Consider the following 18,204-nt stretch of genomic DNA (forward strand, 5'->3'; position numbering starts at 1 on the left):
GTATATATATTAAATATATCACAATATAATTATATAAGTATTAAACAAAATGTCATTAGATAAAAAAAATGAAAAAATAACTAAAAAAGGCCTGGGGTGGACCGAATGGACCGACTGGATCGAACCATTTCAATTGGGACCGAACCTCCTTAGGGAGTTTGATCCGATCCAGGGTAGGAAAACCCTAGACCAAATAGATCCGGTCTGATCCACAAAACCTCTCGGAATCGGATTGGACTGGACCAAACTCCCCCCTAATCTCAGCTCTAATCTCAAATTAAGAAAAATAATACAAATACAACAATTTTCACAATTTTTAATTAAAGAGCATTTTTGTATAACACTTGAAAATAATATCGTTTCATAAAAATATGGAAAATACTCTAACCACAAATAGATTACATAAAAGTAATACTACAAACTTACGTGGCTTGATATAATTTATCAGATTATAAAGTTACTTTTATTGTAAAGTAGATATAACAAATTAGATGAAACCATATTAATTTATGAGATTATTTTTATGTAATTCCTTTGTAGATGTAACACTCCTCAAACACAACCTGCCCGCTCCTCTTTCCCCGAGTTTTTTAGAACTTAAATTTTCCTAGGAGCATTAACATTTAAGGTTATAGCACATCAACTACGATAGGCTGCTAGTTTTCAATGAAATTCCTCAAAAAATCTCAAGAGGACTCGCCATTTGATCATTTTAGAGAAGTATGTAATGAGTCTAGTGTCTCACAGAACTTAGAACGAGTTTAATTAATCACGTAGCATGCATATAAACTCTTAGACATCCTTCAGGCTTCAAGGGGAGATGTTACCAAAGGATTCATATCATTCGGTATCAGGATCAATGATCACATTTGAGTATGGAATTAGAAATAGCACATCGAGTATGGGATCGATTGATTTGCTACTTTGTAATTGGGTCTAAAACGGAGTAACCTAGAACTTAATTGGACTTTCTTGAATCCATTTATAGACATAATGCTAAAAACTAAGTAATCAAATATTGATACGAGTGGAACCCTTAAAACAAAATGACGAACCATCGAGTAGTGTCTATAGCGTGCGTGAGCTGCTCATGTTTGTCTGTTGTTATCCTAGCGTCTCACATAACTTAATTACAAGCCAATCACACACACAAGCTCTTGGAAACCCTCCCCTTGCAAGGCAATTTCTAAGGATTAGTTATACTTATATACCCATGGTTTGGTATCAAAGATTCAAAAGGGTAAATTGAAAAGTAGAGATTAAATTAATTAAAAAATTAAAAAAAAAAAACTATTTGTTGATAAATAATCCTAAATACAACTTTAAATGTGTACAAATCTCGCACTTTTTTTTGATAAAAAGTGAAATCTATTATTAGAAGGCAAATTTTTTTTATATGGGTCTCGAATTTATCCAATTTTTTTAAAAGAATTCCACCTGAATTGTATGCTCTAAAACTGTACAAATCATTTCCTCTTGCAGATATGGGTAGTTCATCCCACAACGATCACCGCGCCACAGACAATGGATGCAAGAGCGCTGGTGTACCCATGATGCCACAACAAAGAAAGGTGGTGTGAGAGGGGCGCTACAATCGGGCCCGGTCTAAGCAAGGCCTAGTAGCGCTCGTGATTATATGGTGCAGAAGACTTGCCATGCACCTGAAAATTTTGAACCTCAGCTTGAATTTTCGATTTTACAAACCCACTTCTTCCTGGGAAAATATAGAACAAATTCAAATTTCAAGTTAAGAACTAGGAAGGGACTTCAATACACTTCTTTTTTGAATCCAATTGATCATCTTTCTCTTCGTTTTCTTCCCCTTCTACTTTCTGATATCCTTCTGAATCAGCTTCAGGTCTTTTCCTTTGAGGAATCACTTGAAAAAAAGAAACTTTCCAATCCTTTGTTTCCATAAACTTGAGGAGTATCTCTATCACTTGGTTCACGGTTAGGACCTGCACTCAAATAGAGGAAAACGATCAGCCTCATGATAGAGGTGGCAGGAGAGAGACCCAACACGGATTGTAGACAAGAATTATTACATTTCAATATTTGAATTAAGTACTATCCCAAACAGCTTTGATAAAAATAAGAATACAACATGATAGAGGTAACGAAATGAGGTATTATAATTTGAATTACTCCTGCCAATATGCAGTTTCACATGTACTTGAAAATTATCCAAAATATATATATATATATATATATATATATATATATATATTTTGATAAATAAGAAAATTATCCAAAATATGCTTCCAAATACCATAGCTAAGGACCACAGATTTTTTCAAAAAATGAATACACAAAGCCTTCATGGAAACCAGAACCATTTGAAGGAAGAAATGCTTGCTGTGAATATGCAAAGTCACGGATTGAGAACCTGTCCACTTATTGTTTGGTAGCTTGGGGGCTAGAAAATCATTTAACACTTGCATCAACCTCCCACGCGTGAAAATGATGCAAGGGGTAGTCCTATCCATGCCATATTCAAGCAAGAGAGATAGAACTATACCTGGGAACTTGACATCTTCAAGTAACTCCCAATCGGGAGCTTCGCTGTCTGGATTCCTTGCTCTTTTGCTTTCTTCATGGTTATCCCTTTCCACCGATTACGGTCCACTAACCCACCAACAATATATATCTTCTTGGGATCAAGTTCCTCGAGAACAGTTTCTGCATCGGCCGTGAGATACACCAGGTTTTCCTTTTGATCTTCCAATGCTTCCATATATGATCCATTTTCCTTCTCAATTATCCACTTATCAAACCCCGGGAGTCTTTTCAATTGGCTTCCCATCTCTCCCTCGCACCCCGTTAACCAGAGATGGCAAGGGCTAGAGCATCTTCCATTCACCGCGTAACAATACATAATCTGCAGATTCAATCAATGGCAGATGGCATAAAATTATCAAAACAACTCACCTAAATATTGAACTGTTCCCCCAACAAACATGAATCATTTACTATTCAAAGAAAAAAAACACAGGTAACAGAAAGGAGGGAAAAAGAGGAGAACTTGGGGATTAGAAAAGAGACCTGTTGAACGAGACTGTGAATCTCGGAGGGGGTCATGAGGTGAGCGAAGTCGAGGTCTATGACGATCTTCTGGCCGCAATCTCTGGCTCCAGTGAGCCTCTCGATCTTCCTCCCTCTCTCCTCCGACCTCTTCTCCATCCTCTCCTTCCTCAGGCTTCTGCGGGACTCGATGAGCTTCGATCGCTCCTCTTCGGGCACGCTGGCCAAAGTCTCCTCCCACTCCTTTCGTTTCCGCTCCGAATCTTGCCTCTTTTGCTGCTTCGTCAGGGCCTTCTTCTCCGCTTTCTTCGCCTCGAACCTCTGTTGCTTCAGTAGCTTCTTCTGGGCGCTCTTCGAGAGAGGTTGTTGAAGAGGGGTGGTGGCGGGATCCGGGGGGGTTTCGAGGGCGCTTTGGTCATTTTCCACGGCCTCCATTGTTAGCTACGACCACAAAATACTGCAACCCTGCGTGTGGCTCTTTGAGCAGACGAGGGACTGTGTTTGGGTTTTAGCCTTTTAGGTTTCTTTGTTTGCTCGAGAATTGAAAGCTGCAGTCACGTCGCATTAGCAAATTCGAAACTTTTCCTTTAATCTCATCGTATTATTATAATTTTTTTAAATTTTTATATAAAATATAATAAATAATTTATTTTTTAAATTTTAATTTAATTTTTTTAAATTTCAAAATAATATAATATTAAAAAATAATATTTTATTTAATTTACATTTTTTGTTTGGTTAACCAAAACCAAAAATCTCATCTCAACTTATCATTACAATTTTTTTAAATCTCCATACAAAATATAATAAATAATCTAACTTTTTCAAATTTCAATACAAAATTAATATTAAAAAATTATATTATAACAGTATTTTATTCATTACTATTTAAAATATCTTATCTCATCTCATCTCATCTGTAAAACCAAACGGGGCCTTAATTCATCTCATTTCTAAATCTAAACCAACCCTTATTAAGTGGTTATGGCACTAACCACATATTAGGAAGTGAGGGGTATGATGAAGGTTTTATTAAAGCGTAAATAAAGTTATAAAAATAAACTTATTTAGCCTCCAAATAACATTTTGGTAACACTAATGTAATTTTTGTTACCATACTATTAGTAAGCTGAATCCAGCATATATCATTAACATGAAGTCTTTGGATTCAGCCTTGGGCACATTTTCTTCTCTGTCTCTCTTCTTCAATCTCACTGTGTTTAGATGTAAAGATCACTTCAATTTATTTCAAATGAATCTATCTCAAATTTTGAAATATTGACTTTCTATGATCTCTTATATTTAAAGGTCGAATTTTCATTACTCCATTGGATTTGATGTGAAACAAGTTACCTATCTTTGTCTTCTTGAATTTCACTCCAACCTCTTGGACCTCTTATGACATTTGATATTGACTTCCACTCTTCCCTCTTAAGCTCACCAAGAAGAATATTCCTAAATTTCTCTGCCACCTTGAATTCGAGTCCAACCACTTGAAAGTTTGTGGCATAAGGTATTGAGTACTTCCAGTCTTTATATTTGGACCAACTAGATCCTTCAATTTCTGTGTCTCTTTGAATTTGACCATTCCCTTTGGAAGCTTTGTGTTATAAGGTCTTCGCTCTTTAAATGAAGGGTTGATAGCTTTATGTATTAGATCAAGTAGATACTTAATGTTGGCAATTGAACCATAACTTGATCCCTTGACATTCAATTCACACGATAATTCCAAACAGTGAGAAAAGAAAACCAATGCACGATCAAGAAGTCAGGTTGAGACTCTCTCATTCACATCATCGAAGATTGGGCTTTCATCAAGAGCAATTTCATGTAATCAATGATGTGTTGGCTAAATTTTTCGGATTGATTGCCAAGTAGTATTTGGTTTTTCTCACTTTCATTTGCAGAGTTTGTGCTCTCAAGATTAGCATCATCATATTGTTGGTTGCAACCCTCACTCATCTCGTACAATTTAATAAGAATGAAAAACGGAAGTTAATTTTCAAGTAACAGTAGATCACGCCTGTTGAGTACTGTGGAGTCTGGTCCACACCGCTCGAGCGGAGGCATTGGCCCCTTGAGCGAAGTTAGGCAGAGTCGAACGCTCGACAGTGAGTTCGAGCAGGAGGCTTTCGCTCGAGCGGAGGCATTGGCCGCTCGAGCGAAGTCAAGCAGAGTCGAACGCTCGACGTCAGCTCGACAGTGAGCTCGAGCGGGACACAGAAGGGAAGTTCGCTCGACGCGCGTTAGACACGCCGCTCGAGCAAACATGCGATTTTAGGGATTCCGCCGTTTGAACTATATATATGATGCTTTAACTCATATGGCCGGATACTGTAGACACGAAAACACTGTGGATGAACAGTGTTGAGATCCATCTTGTAGTGTGATATTCCTCAATAATAAAATCCTCTGCAACTCCCGTGGACGTAGGCAATTTGCCGAACCACGTACATCGTGTGTGATTGCGTGTGTGATTGTTTTTTCTCGTTCGTTATTATTTTTCAATTCATTGTCATCGTTTTTTCACAACAATTGGTATCAAGAGCCAAGGTTCGGGTCTGAGGAAAAACGATGGCTGGAGATGAATTGAAGGTATCGGGGATCGAGAAGTTTGATGGCACGGATTTTGGATACTGGAGGATGCAGATAGAGGACTACCTCTATGGGAAGAAACTTCATCTTCCACTATTGGGGCAGCAACCGGAAAAGATGGATGATACTAGTTGGAACATGTTGGATCGACAGGTTCTGGGGGTTATTCGATTAACCCTGTCGAGATCCGTTGCACACAACGTCATCAAGGAGAAGACGACAGCGGATCTCATGGCGGCTTTGTCAGGTATGTATGAAAAGCCGTCAGCGAATAACAAGGTACATCTGATGAAAAAGTGATTCAATTTGAAAATGGCAGATGGTACATCTGTTGCACAACATCTGAATGATTTTAATACTATCACAAATCAATTGTCGTCTGTTGAAATTGAATTTGATGATGAGATACGTGCATTGATACTATTGGCTTCATTACCAAATAGTTGGGAAGCCATGAGAATGGCTGTTAGTAATTCTGCTGGTAAAACTAAACTGAAATATGATGATATTCGTGATTTGATTTTGGCTGAGGAGGTGCGCAGGAAAGATTCGGGCGAGACCTCGGGTTTGAGTTCAGCCCTAAATGTTGACTCTCGAGGGAGATCACATGACAGGAACTCAAACAGAGGAAGATCAAAATCAAAGTACAGGGGCAAGAGCAAGTCGAGGCTTGGTTAGCAGGCAACTTGCTGGAATTGTGGCAAAGCTGGCCACATAAAGAAAAACTACAAAAACCCCAAAAAGACGGAGAATGATAGTGCTAATGTGGTAACTGAAGAAGTACAGGATGCACTATTGCTTGCAGTTCATAGTCCAGTTGATGACTAGATACTGGATTCAGGGGCTTCCTTCCATACATCTTCCCACCGGGAGCTAATGCGAAACTATGTTGCAGGTGATTTTGGGAAGGTATATTTGGCTGATGGTGAGGCTTTGAACATAGTGGGGATGAGAGACATTGACATTGTACTCCCTGGCAAAAACAAATGGACCTTGCAAAAGGTCAGGCACATTCCTGAGTTGAAGAAGAACCTCATTTCTGTTGGGCAACTTGATGAGTGTGGTCATTCAGTGGTGTTCTCAGATAGCACCTGGAAGGTCACAAAAGGGGCATTGGTATTAGCTCGGGGTAAGAAAAATGGTACACTATATATGACTACTGGCTTAATTGACACTATTGCTACTACCGTTGCAGAAAGCACAGCAGATTTGTGGCATTGCAGGCTTGGCCATATGAGTCAGAAGGGCATGATGGAACTTCTGTCTAGAGGCAAGCTACCAGAACTGAAGACAGTTGATCTCAGTATGTGCGAGAGTTGTGTTATGGGGAAACAAAAGAAGGTCAGCTTCTTGAAAAGTGGCAGGACGCCAAAGACAGGAAGACTTGATCTTGTGCACACAGATGTGTGGGGTCCTTCCCCAGTTGCATCTCTTGGAGGTTCTCGCTACTATGTTACGTTCATTGATGACCATAGTAGGAAGGTATGGATTTATTTTTTGAAGCATAAATCTGAAGTATTTAATGTTTTCAAAATTTGGAAAGCCATGGTTGAGACAGAGACAGGCTTGAAACTGAAGTGTTTAAGGTCTGACAATGGTGGTGAGTATGTTGATGGCGGGTTCAAGGAGTATTGTGCAGCTCTGGGTATCAGAATGGAGAAGACCATTCCTGGGACACCACAGCAAAATGGAGTTGCTGAGCGTATGAACAGGACTATTAATGAGCGTGCTAGAAGCATGAGGTTGCACGCCGGACTACCACCCACTTTCTGGGCAGATGCAGTCAGCACTGTCGTTTATTTGATAAACAGAGGGCCATCAGTTCCACTGGATTGTGGATTGCCTGAGGAGGTTTGGAGCGGGAAAGAGGTCAAGTTTTCTCACCTTAAAACTTTTGGTTGTCTTTCTTATGTGCTTGTTGATTCTGATGCTCGTAGTAAGCTTGAGGCTAAGTCAAAGAAATGCTATTTCATTGGCTATGGAGACGAGGCATTTGGCTATCGTTTCTGGGATGATCAGGGTCAGAAAATCATAAGAAGCAGGAATGTGATTTTCAATGAGAAAATGATGTACAAGGATAAGTCGAGTACAGCTTCTGTAGTAGCTTATCAGGAGTCCGAGTTTGTAGGATTGGATGACCTACCAGAGGTCACAGTGCAGTGTAGAGATGTGAGTGACGGGGAGAGTGGGTCCAGTGCACCCATTCCTATTATTCCGCAGGCAGTTTCAGAACCGTCTACTCCTACAGTTGCAGTTCCCAGGTCAGTTAGGACTATACGTCCTCCACAGCGTTTCTCACCTACTTTGAATTACATTTTGTTGACAGATGGTGGAGAACCGCAGAGTTATGAAGAAACATTGCAAGATGAGAATTCTAGCATGTGGGAGCTGGCCATGAAAAACGAGATGGATTCCCTGCTAGGGAATCAGACATGGGAGTTGACAGAACTTCCATCAGGGAAGAAGGCATTACACAACAAGTGGGTATACCGGGTGAAAACTGAGCATGACGGCAGTAAGAGGTACAAGGCTAGACTTGTTGTAAAAGGCTTTCAGCAAAAGCAGGGTATTGATTACTCTGAGATCTTTTCTCCTGTGGTGAAGATCACAACTATCAGGATGGTACTGGCTATGGTTGCCACTGAAGATCTATTTCTTGAGCAGTTAGATGTGAAGACAACTTTTCTTCATGGAGACCTTGAAGAAGACATCTACATGCACCAGCCTGAGGGGTTTGTGGTACAGGGAAAGGAAGGTTCAGTTTGCAGACTGAAGAAGAGCTTGTATGGCCTGAAGCAAGCTCCTAGACAGTGGTACAAGAAATTTGACAACTTCATGCACAGTGCAGGGTATATTAGATGTTAGGCAGATCACTGTTGCTATGTTAGGCATTTTGACAATTCTTATATTATTTTGCTGTTGTATGTGGATGACATGCTTATTGCAGGGGCTAGTATTGATGAGATCAATAATCTGAAGAAGCAGATGTCAGAGCACTTTGCAATGAAGGATTTGGGAGCTACAAAGCAAATCCTTGGCATGAGAATTGTCAGAGACAGAGTCAGAGGTACGTTGAGACTCTCACAGGCTAAGTATGTGAAAAAGGTACTCAGCAGGTTCAATATAGACAAGGCCAAACCAGTTGGCACACCCTTGGGAAGTCACTTCAGACTCAACAAGAATCAGTCACCAGAGTCAGAGGAGGAACAAGATTACATGAGTAAGGTTCTTTATGCCTCATCTATTGGTTCACTTATGTATGCTATGGTTTGCACAAGACCGGATATTGCCCATGCAGTGGGAGTTGTGAGTAGATACATGAGTAACCCAGGAAAGTAATATTGGGAAGCAGTGAAGTGGATTTTGAGGTACCTAAAGGGTTCCTCAGAAACCTGTTTATGTTTCTCTAGAGAGAGCTTGGAGGTGCAGGGCTATGTTGATGCTGATTTAGCTGGAGATATTGACAGCAGAAAGAGTACCACGGGCTTTGTTTATACACTTGGTGGTACTGCAGTGTCATGGGGTTCTAATCTACAGAAAACAATTTCTTTGTCTACAACAGAAGCTGAGTATATTGCAGTGTCAGAGGCTGCAAAAGAGATGGTATGGCTACAAGGCTTTTTTGAAGAATTGGGTAAGAAGAATCAGAAAGGCACTCTCTACAGTGACAGTCAGAGTGCCATATTCCTTGCCAAGAATCTAGCATTCCATTCCAGGACCAATCACATTCAGATCAGGTATCACTTCATACGGTCATTATTAGATGACGGACAGTTGTTACTTGAGAAGATTTGTGGAAGCAAGAACCCTGCTGATATGTTGACAAAGGGTGTTACGCTTGAGAAACTGAAGTTGTGCGCAACTTCAGTTGGTCTTCTAGAATGAAGACAGGAGCAGTGAGTTGCAGAGGTGGAGGATATCATATTTGAGGAAGATGGCGATACATCGAGTGTACCAGTCTCCAAGTGGGAGAATTGTTAAGTACTGTGGAGTCTGGTCCACACCGCTCGAGCGGAGGCATTGGCCGCTCGAGCAAAGTTAGGCAGAGTCGAACGCTCGACGTTAGCTCGACAATGAACTCGAGTAGGAGGCTTTCGCTCGAGCGGAGGCATTGGCCACTCGAGCGAAATCAGGCAGAGTCGAATGCTCGACGTCAGCTCGACAGTGAGCTCGAGCGGGACACGGAAGGGAAGTTCGCTCGACGCGTGCTCAACACGCCGCTCGAGCGAACATGCGATTTTAGGGATTCCGCCGTTTGAACTATATATATGATTCTTTAACTCATATGGTCGGATACTGTAGACACGGAAACACTGTGGATGAACAGTGTTGAGATCCATCTTGTAGTGTGATATTCCTCAATAATAAAATCCTCTGCAGCTCCCGTGGACGTAGGCAATTTGCCAAACCACGTACATCTTGTATCGTGTGTAATTGCGTGTGTGATTGTTTTTTCTCGTTCGTTATTACGCCTTATTGCAAATATCATCTAGGTTGTTTGGAAGATTGGTTCATCTTCAACAAGTTCGAAGATTGGATCTCAAGTATAGAAGCTTGTAAGATTGTGTCACATGCACCAAATAAGAAACAACTCAATAATGAAACACCCATCAAGTAGCAACATTTCTACAAATTCATTTTTGGATAATTCAGGGAATTGATAAACATAGAATTTACGAGCTCTTTCTTCATTTTCTCTCATAGCTGTGATATATATCTTTATGCACTAGTCTCATTCCTTCTTTTAAGCATTTGTTGGAGAAATCTCAATTTGTGTTTTTCCATAAACCTAAGGTGATCCTTTCCATGGTGATAAGGATTGATGGCAAGCAGATCAGGCTCATATGGATATAGCATGATGAGAAACATCTCCACTAGCAGGCATATCTTATTCTAGATATCAAAAAATAGTTTGTCAGTAACATTAATTGTTTTCAAAGCCAGATTTTACACATTCATCTTAGAATATAATGAAGATGCACACTTAAGCTCAACATCAACTGTGACGCTCCTAAATCTCCATGCACGGATACGGGAAAATCGAGACGTCCGGATGATGACATCACGGGTCATCATCCTATCGACGAGTGTCAAGTGTGTGTAAAAGCAACAAATGTGCAAAAAGAAATACGCAGCAGATAACGAAAGTCATGACTAAGTACTAGAATTTTTCTTATTTAATACAAAACTGTTCAAAATATACATAAATAAATATTACAAAACATAAACTTCAGCACCCCGGTGGAGCCGCATCCTCGGGCTCAGCCTCCTTCTCCTTATCCTCGATCTCTGCACCAAAATCTACGGTACCAAAAATGGTGTCGTAGGTAAGTAAAATCTAAACACCACCAGATAAAAACATATAGAACTCAAACAATATGCATGAAAGGATGCCAATGCACAAAACCCATAAAATCATATTTTTCCACACACGCCAAAAATCTCATTTGGCCTAAAAACATAGCCTTTCCAAATATCACGCCAAAAGTCACATTTTGCCCATATCAAACTCAAACCATTAACCCATTAATCTGTATGCACCATAACCTCCTGTAGGGGTCATCCGCACACCTTGGCTCTAGTGCCACACTGCAGGTAACGACCACGCATGTGATACCTAAACGAGCGATGTCCAGTTCCGCGCCCTGCGCGTTCATAGCCAAGCATCCTCTAGCCCTCGCCAGCGAAGGGCCACGGAGTCGGTGCGTAGAGCGATACCCGATTCCACGCTCGGCGCGTTCGTAGCCAAGCATCCTCTAGCCCCCGCTCCCACCGTCGCCCAGCGACAACTCAGGGGACGTTACTTAGTTTATTACGCTCTTGAGTGATCAGAGGAGCTCCATCGGGATAATACCCCATCCAGACTTGGGGTCGTGATACACACGCACCCGAAAATCCACTTACGCCAATAAAACAGGATTTTCTCAAATTAAATAAAAAGCACACGCATGCACCATGTAAATGCGATTTCAATGCACAAAACGATCAACCAACCATAAATCAATAAAATAAGCAACTCCGTCCTCCATCCATCCGACCCCCGAACTCCTCAGACTCAGTCCGGAATCAGCCAACCAACAATAAATAATTATTGAATGAGTAAAATATATTTAAATCTAAAAATAGAGTTTGGAAAATACTTATAGCGCTATATGATATTTTTAGAAAGCTCGCGGCGTTGCAAACGGCAGAAGAAAAGCAACGTAACAGTGAAATTTCATTGTGGCCGTGGGTTGTAAAAATACCCACTTTTGAACGGGAACAAACCAAGACTCGGGATTGATAGGGAATGGTCTAAGGATGTTTATGAAGTTAAGGGAAGTTGAATTTGGCCGTGGGTGGTGGCGAAAATGGTGGATGAAGGACTTAAACGCTCAAAATGGAAACTAGCTCATGGGAGCTGTTCCGGCGACTGTTAGAGGCCGAAAATGTGTGGGTTAGGATGACAAGGAGTCGGTGATGAAGTGGTGAAGAGGTGGTGGCCGGAGGTGGAGCGACGGCAGTAGATCGGAGTAAAAACCGTGTGGCTTGATGGGCTTTTTCCGACCAAACAGCGGCACGGTTGGGGATGAAACTTGGTGGGGTGGTTCACCGAAGAGAGGGGAAGAAAATGTGGGGGTGGTGTGCCGCACGGTGGCCGGCGGCGGTGGGTCTGGGCAGCTGTCGTGATCGGCGTGAAGGATAGGAGAGAGAGAGAGCGCGCGGGAGAGAGAACTGGGGAGGAGAAAAAGAAAGAAAAAAAGAAAGAAAAAGGAAAAAGAAGAAAAAAGAGAAAGAAGAAAAAAAAGAAAAGAGAAAAAGAAAAGATGATGGGAAAGAAATGAAATCCAGTCCTCATTTCGGAAACCAAAACGATCCGTCGAAAACGACATTAAAAACTGTAAAATGACTAAATAAAAAAAACACAACATCAAATAAATTAAAAACAAATTAAAATACATTAATTTAAAATAAATAAAATAATATATTAATTAAATTAAAAAATCCCTTCAATAAAAATACACGTAAAAGCGAGTCATCACATCAACAACCACTCACTTCAGTCAACATCTCTTTCTTTATATAGAAAAACTGATTGCTTATGACTTTGATAAGTGGCATTCTACTCTTGGTCAATTCCATTTTCACGGTCAAAATCATTATCTTATACATAGTTTCAATTGTAGAGCTAATTAGTATTATGCATCGTTTGGGAATTCATCTCATATTGTGATGCCTCAAGTAAAAAGTTAGCGTTTTGAAGTCGAGTCTGTCAATTATGGGTCTGAGAAATTATAGAATTAGTGGACTTTATATATTTCAAATTTCTCATCTAATCACATTAACTAATCAATACAACTTTTCTAAACTTCCAAAAAAAAAAAAAAAAAAAAATCAACTTTTTCAATTTCTAAAATAAAAATAAAAATAAAAAATTATATTATAACAATATTTTAACTTCATAATATTTTTATTCAATTTGTTCTTTCTTGTATCTCAAAACTCAATAAAACATCTTGACACAAACAAATTCCCTACTATTCCTAAACTATTTTATTACTATTTATATATTTCTCATCTCATCTTATTTCTAAAGTGAAACCTTAGTCAAAAAAGGTTTGGACATTGTATTTCAAGAAATAAAATAGAACAAAAAGGCTGATTTAAGTATATAGCCTTACAAAATAAATCAAGTCTATAAGTGATGAAGGCAAAATGGCACAAACATGCAATTATCTTCACATGCATATTGTATTTGTTTTGTAATAAAGATGAGAATGTTAAGTTTAGTTTTGTTCATTAAAGTAGCATATCTTGACAAGAGTTTGGCTCATATATGGTGAAAAATAACTAGATGTGTTCTAGTACATAAATGTTTGAATAATGTTTGCATATCCAAACATTATTCAAACATATATAAATATTATTCAAACACAAATACTGTTTGCGGTTGTTGAACTCTTCTAAATTTATCTCAAACTAATTTATCTAAATTTAATGGAACCCGCTACTTTTTCAACTTCTCATAAAAAATTTAAACTCATCTCAACCTATTTTATATATTTCAACATAAAAAGTTAAACTCATCTCAACCTGAAAAAGTTAAACCCATTTCAATGGGACTAACAAAATACTACTATTCACAACTCAAATTATCTCATCTTAACGTAAAAAAATTTCAACTTTTTCATCTAATAATTAAAAACTTTCTGAACTTTCAAATAAAACACAGAAAACAATTCAACTTCATCAATTCTTAAAATAAAATTATAATAATATTTTAACTTCATTATATTTTATTAAATTTTTTCTCTAATCTTTCTCAAAATTTTAGAAAACATCTTAACTCAAATCATTTCACTACTATTTACAAATCATTTAATTACTATTCATAGAATTTTTGTGCCATTTCATCTCAATATCCATATATATATATATATATAATATATATATATATATATATATATATATTTCCATAGTATATAAATAAAATTTAATTCACAATTAAACACAAAATAGTTATTTATTATATTATAAAAACAATAGATAACTTCATCAAATCACTTAATAATTTATAATCATTCTCTCGTATTAATAACAAATTATTATACTATTAAATTATCAAAAATTTGTAATACCCAGTACCATTGATTAAAAAAATAATAAAAAATAAAAGGATTGAATTTTGTATCACTTTTACTTTTTATTTTATTTTATAGTTTAGTGTGATTTTATCTTCTTTTTGAAAATTAGTAAAGAGGAATTTTGATTTTTCTGTTCGGGGGAAAAAAAAAGAAGAAGATGGAAACCGAAATATCGGATAGATATATCTGCATCACACTTTTATGAAGTCAGAATCTCGCGAAAATTTCGCTCACATTTGGAGTTCATTTCGGACGCTTGTTCGAAACTCGAAAGCCCCCCCAACCCCGAAGAGAGAGAGAGAGAGTTTCCTGGCCATGAGCAAAGAGCTCGTAAAACCCTCTGACGACAACCTTTGCTAAAACTGGAAGAAATGGCTCAGAAGCTTCAGCAGCAGCTCAAGGAGGTCGGATCCAAGCTCGAGACCCCTCCCTCCACCAAAGACGCTCTCGTCAGGCTCCTGAAGGTATGCATTTTCCTCTAATTTCTGTCATACGTCGGTTCTTCCTGTTCTCTTCCTCCGTTGGTTATTTCATATAGTGAGCTCGAGCGGGACACGGAAGGGAAGTTCGCTCGACGCGTGCTCAACACGCCGCTCGAGCGAACATGCGATTTTAGGGATTCCGCCGTTTGAACTATATATATGATTCTTTAACTCATATGGTCGGATACTGTAGACACGGAAACACTGTGGATGAACAGTGTTGAGATCCATCTTGTAGTGTGATATTCCTCAATAATAAAATCCTCTGCAGCTCCCGTGGACGTAGGCAATTTGCCAAACCACGTACATCTTGTATCGTGTGTAATTGCATGTGTGATTGTTTTTTCTCGTTCGTTATTACGCCTTATTGCAAATATCATCTAGGTTGTTTGGAAGATTGGTTCATCTTCAACAAGTTCGAAGATTGGATCTCAAGTATAGAAGCTTGTAAGATTGTGTCACATGCACCAAATAAGAAACAACTCAATAATGAAACACCCATCAAGTAGCAACATTTCTACAAATTCATTTTTGGATAATTCAGGGAATTGATAAACATAGAATTTACGAGCTCTTTCTTCATTTTCTCTCATAGCTGTGATATATATCTTTATGCACTAGTCTCATTCCTTCTTTTAAGCATTTGTTGGAGAAATCTCAATTTGTGTTTTTCCATAAACCTAAGGTGATCCTTTCCATGGTGATAAGGATTGATGGCAAGCAGATCAGGCTCATATGGATATAGCATGATGAGAAACATCTCCACTAGCAGGCATATCTTATTCTAGATATCAAAAAATAGTTTGTCAGTAACATTAATTGTTTTCAAAGCCAGATTTTACACATTCATCTTAGAATATAATGAAGATGCACACTTAAGCTCAACATCAACTGTGACGCTCCTAAATCTCCATGCACGGATACGGGAAAATCGAGACGTCCGGATGATGACATCACGGGTCATCATCCTATCGACGAGTGTCAAGTGTGTGTAAAAGCAACAAATGTGCAAAAAGAAATACGCAGCAGATAACGAAAGTCATGACTAAGTACTAGAATTTTTCTTATTTAATACAAAACTGTTCAAAATATACATAAATAAATATTACAAAACATAAACTTCAGCACCCCGGTGGAGCCGCATCCTCGGGCTCAGCCTCCTTCTCCTTATCCTCGATCTCTGCACCAAAATCTACGGTACCAAAAATGGTGTCGTAGGTAAGTAAAATCTAAACACCACCAGATAAAAACATATAGAACTCAAACAATATGCATGAAAGGATGCCAATGCACAAAACCCATAAAATCATATTTTTCCACACACGCCAAAAATCTCATTTGGCCTAAAAACATAGCCTTTCCAAATATCACGCCAAAAGTCACATTTTGCCCATATCAAACTCAAACCATTAACCCATTAATCTGTATGCACCATAACCTCCTGTAGGGGTCATCCGCACACCTTGGCTCTAGTGCCACACTGCAGGTAACGACCACGCATGTGATACCTAAACGAGCGATGTCCAGTTCCGCGCCCTGCGTGTTCATAGCCAAGCATCCTCTAGCCCTCGCCAGCGAAGGGCCACGGAGTCGGTGCGTAGAGCGATACCCGATTCCACGCTCGGCGCGTTCGTAGCCAAGCATCCTCTAGCCCCCGCTCCCACCGTCGCCCAGCGACAACTCATGGGACGTTACTTAGTTTATTACGCTCTTGAGTGATCAGAGGAGCTCCATCGGGATAATACCCCATCCAGACTTGGGGTCGTGATACACACGCACCCGAAAATCCACTTACGCCAATAAAACAGGATTTTCTCAAATTAAATAAAAAGCACACGCATGCACCATGTAAATGCGATTTCAATGCACAAAACGATCAACCAACCATAAATCAATAAAATAAGCAACTCCGTCCTCCATCCATCCGACCCCCGAACTCCTCAGACTCAGTCCGGAATCAGCCAACCAACAATAAATAATTATTGAATGAGTAAAATATATTTAAATCTAAAAATAGAGTTTGGAAAATACTTATAGCGCTATATGATATTTTTAGAAAGCTCGCGGCGTTGCAAACGGCAGAAGAAAAGCAACGTAACAGTGAAATTTCATTGTGGCCGTGGGTTGTAAAAATACCCACTTTTGAACGGGAACAAACCAAGACTCGGGATTGATAGGGAATGGTCTAAGGATGTTTATGAAGTTAAGGGAAGTTGAATTTGGCCGTGGGTGGTGGCGAAAATGGTGGATGAAGGACTTAAACGCTCAAAATGGAAACTAGCTCATGGGAGCTGTTCCGGCGACTGTTAGAGGCCGAAAATGTGTGGGTTAGGATGACAAGGAGTCGGTGATGAAGTGGTGAAGAGGTGGTGGCCGGAGGTGGAGCGACGGCAGTAGATCGGAGTAAAAACCGTGTGGCTTGATGGGCTTTTTCCGACCAAACAGCGGCACGGTTGGGGATGAAACTTGGTGGGGTGGTTCACCGAAGAGAGGGGAAGAAAATGTGGGGGTGGTGTGCCGCACGGTGGCCGGCGGCGGTGGGTCTGGGCAGCTGTCGTGATCGGCGTGAAGGATAGGAGAGAGAGAGAGCGCGCGGGAGAGAGAACTGGGGAGGAGAAAAAGAAAGAAAAAAAGAAAGAAAAAGGAAAAAGAAGAAAAAAGAGAAAGAAGAAAAAAAAGAAAAGAGAAAAAGAAAAGATGATGGGAAAGAAATGAAATCCAGTCCTCATTTCGGAAACCAAAACGATCCGTCGAAAACGACATTAAAAACTGTAAAATGACTAAATAAAAAAAACACAACATCAAATAAATTAAAAACAAATTAAAATACATTAATTTAAAATAAATAAAATAATATATTAATTAAATTAAAAAATCCCTTCAATAAAAATACACGTAAAAGCGAGTCATCACATCAACAACCACTCACTTCAGTCAACATCTCTTTCTTTATATAGAAAAACTGATTGCTTATGACTTTGATAAGTGGCATTCTACTCTTGGTCAATTCCATTTTCACGGTCAAAATCATTATCTTATACATAGTTTCAATTGTAGAGCTAATTAGTATTATGCATCGTTTGGGAATTCATCTCATATTGTGATGCCTCAAGTAAAAAGTTAGCGTTTTGAAGTCGAGTCTGTCAATTATGGGTCTGAGAAATTATAGAATTAGTGGACTTTATATATTTCAAATTTCTCATCTAATCACATTAACTAATCAATACAACTTTTCTAAACTTCCAAAAAAAAAAAAAAAAAAAAATCAACTTTTTCAATTTCTAAAATAAAAATAAAAATAAAAAATTATATTATAACAATATTTTAACTTCATAATATTTTTATTCAATTTGTTCTTTCTTGTATCTCAAAACTCAATAAAACATCTTGACACAAACAAATTCCCTACTATTCCTAAACTATTTTATTACTATTTATATATTTCTCATCTCATCTTATTTCTAAAGTGAAACCTTAGTCAA

General features: G+C 38.8%; 1 protein-coding gene across 1 annotated transcript; it reads right to left on the reverse strand.

Moving 5' to 3' along the window:
* Positions 1 to 1,281: 1,281 nt before the first annotated feature.
* LOC122278043 (tRNA (guanine(9)-N1)-methyltransferase) lies at positions 1,282 to 3,585 on the reverse strand. The gene is made up of 4 exons (XM_043088110.1): positions 3,043 to 3,585; positions 2,519 to 2,878; positions 1,775 to 1,958; positions 1,282 to 1,661 (listed from the first exon to the last, which is right to left on the reverse strand). Exons 1-4 carry the CDS (start codon positions 3,454 to 3,456, stop codon positions 1,633 to 1,635), a joined length of 987 nt encoding a protein of 328 aa, XP_042944044.1. The 5' UTR covers positions 3,457 to 3,585; the 3' UTR covers positions 1,282 to 1,632.
* Positions 3,586 to 18,204: the final 14,619 nt, after the last annotated feature.

This window comes from Carya illinoinensis, chromosome 10 (genome assembly GCF_018687715.1).
Source record: "Carya illinoinensis cultivar Pawnee chromosome 10, C.illinoinensisPawnee_v1, whole genome shotgun sequence".
Lineage (NCBI taxonomy): Eukaryota > Viridiplantae > Streptophyta > Magnoliopsida > Fagales > Juglandaceae > Carya > Carya illinoinensis.

What these genes read in the sequence shown, in the direction of transcription:
- LOC122278043 (XM_043088110.1), bottom strand. Translation starts at nt 3,456, where the DNA reads ATGGAGGCCGTGGAAAATGACCAAAGCGCCCTCGAAACCCCCCCGGAT. An exon ending in TTCACAGTCTCGTTCAACAG is followed by an intron (nt 2,879 to 3,042) that starts GTCTCTTTTCTA and finishes TTGAATCTGCAG; the next exon opens with ATTATGTATTGTTACGCGGT. An exon ending in TGAAGATGTCAAGTTCCCAG is followed by an intron (nt 1,959 to 2,518) that starts GTATAGTTCTAT and finishes ATTTGAGTGCAG; the next exon opens with GTCCTAACCGTGAACCAAGT.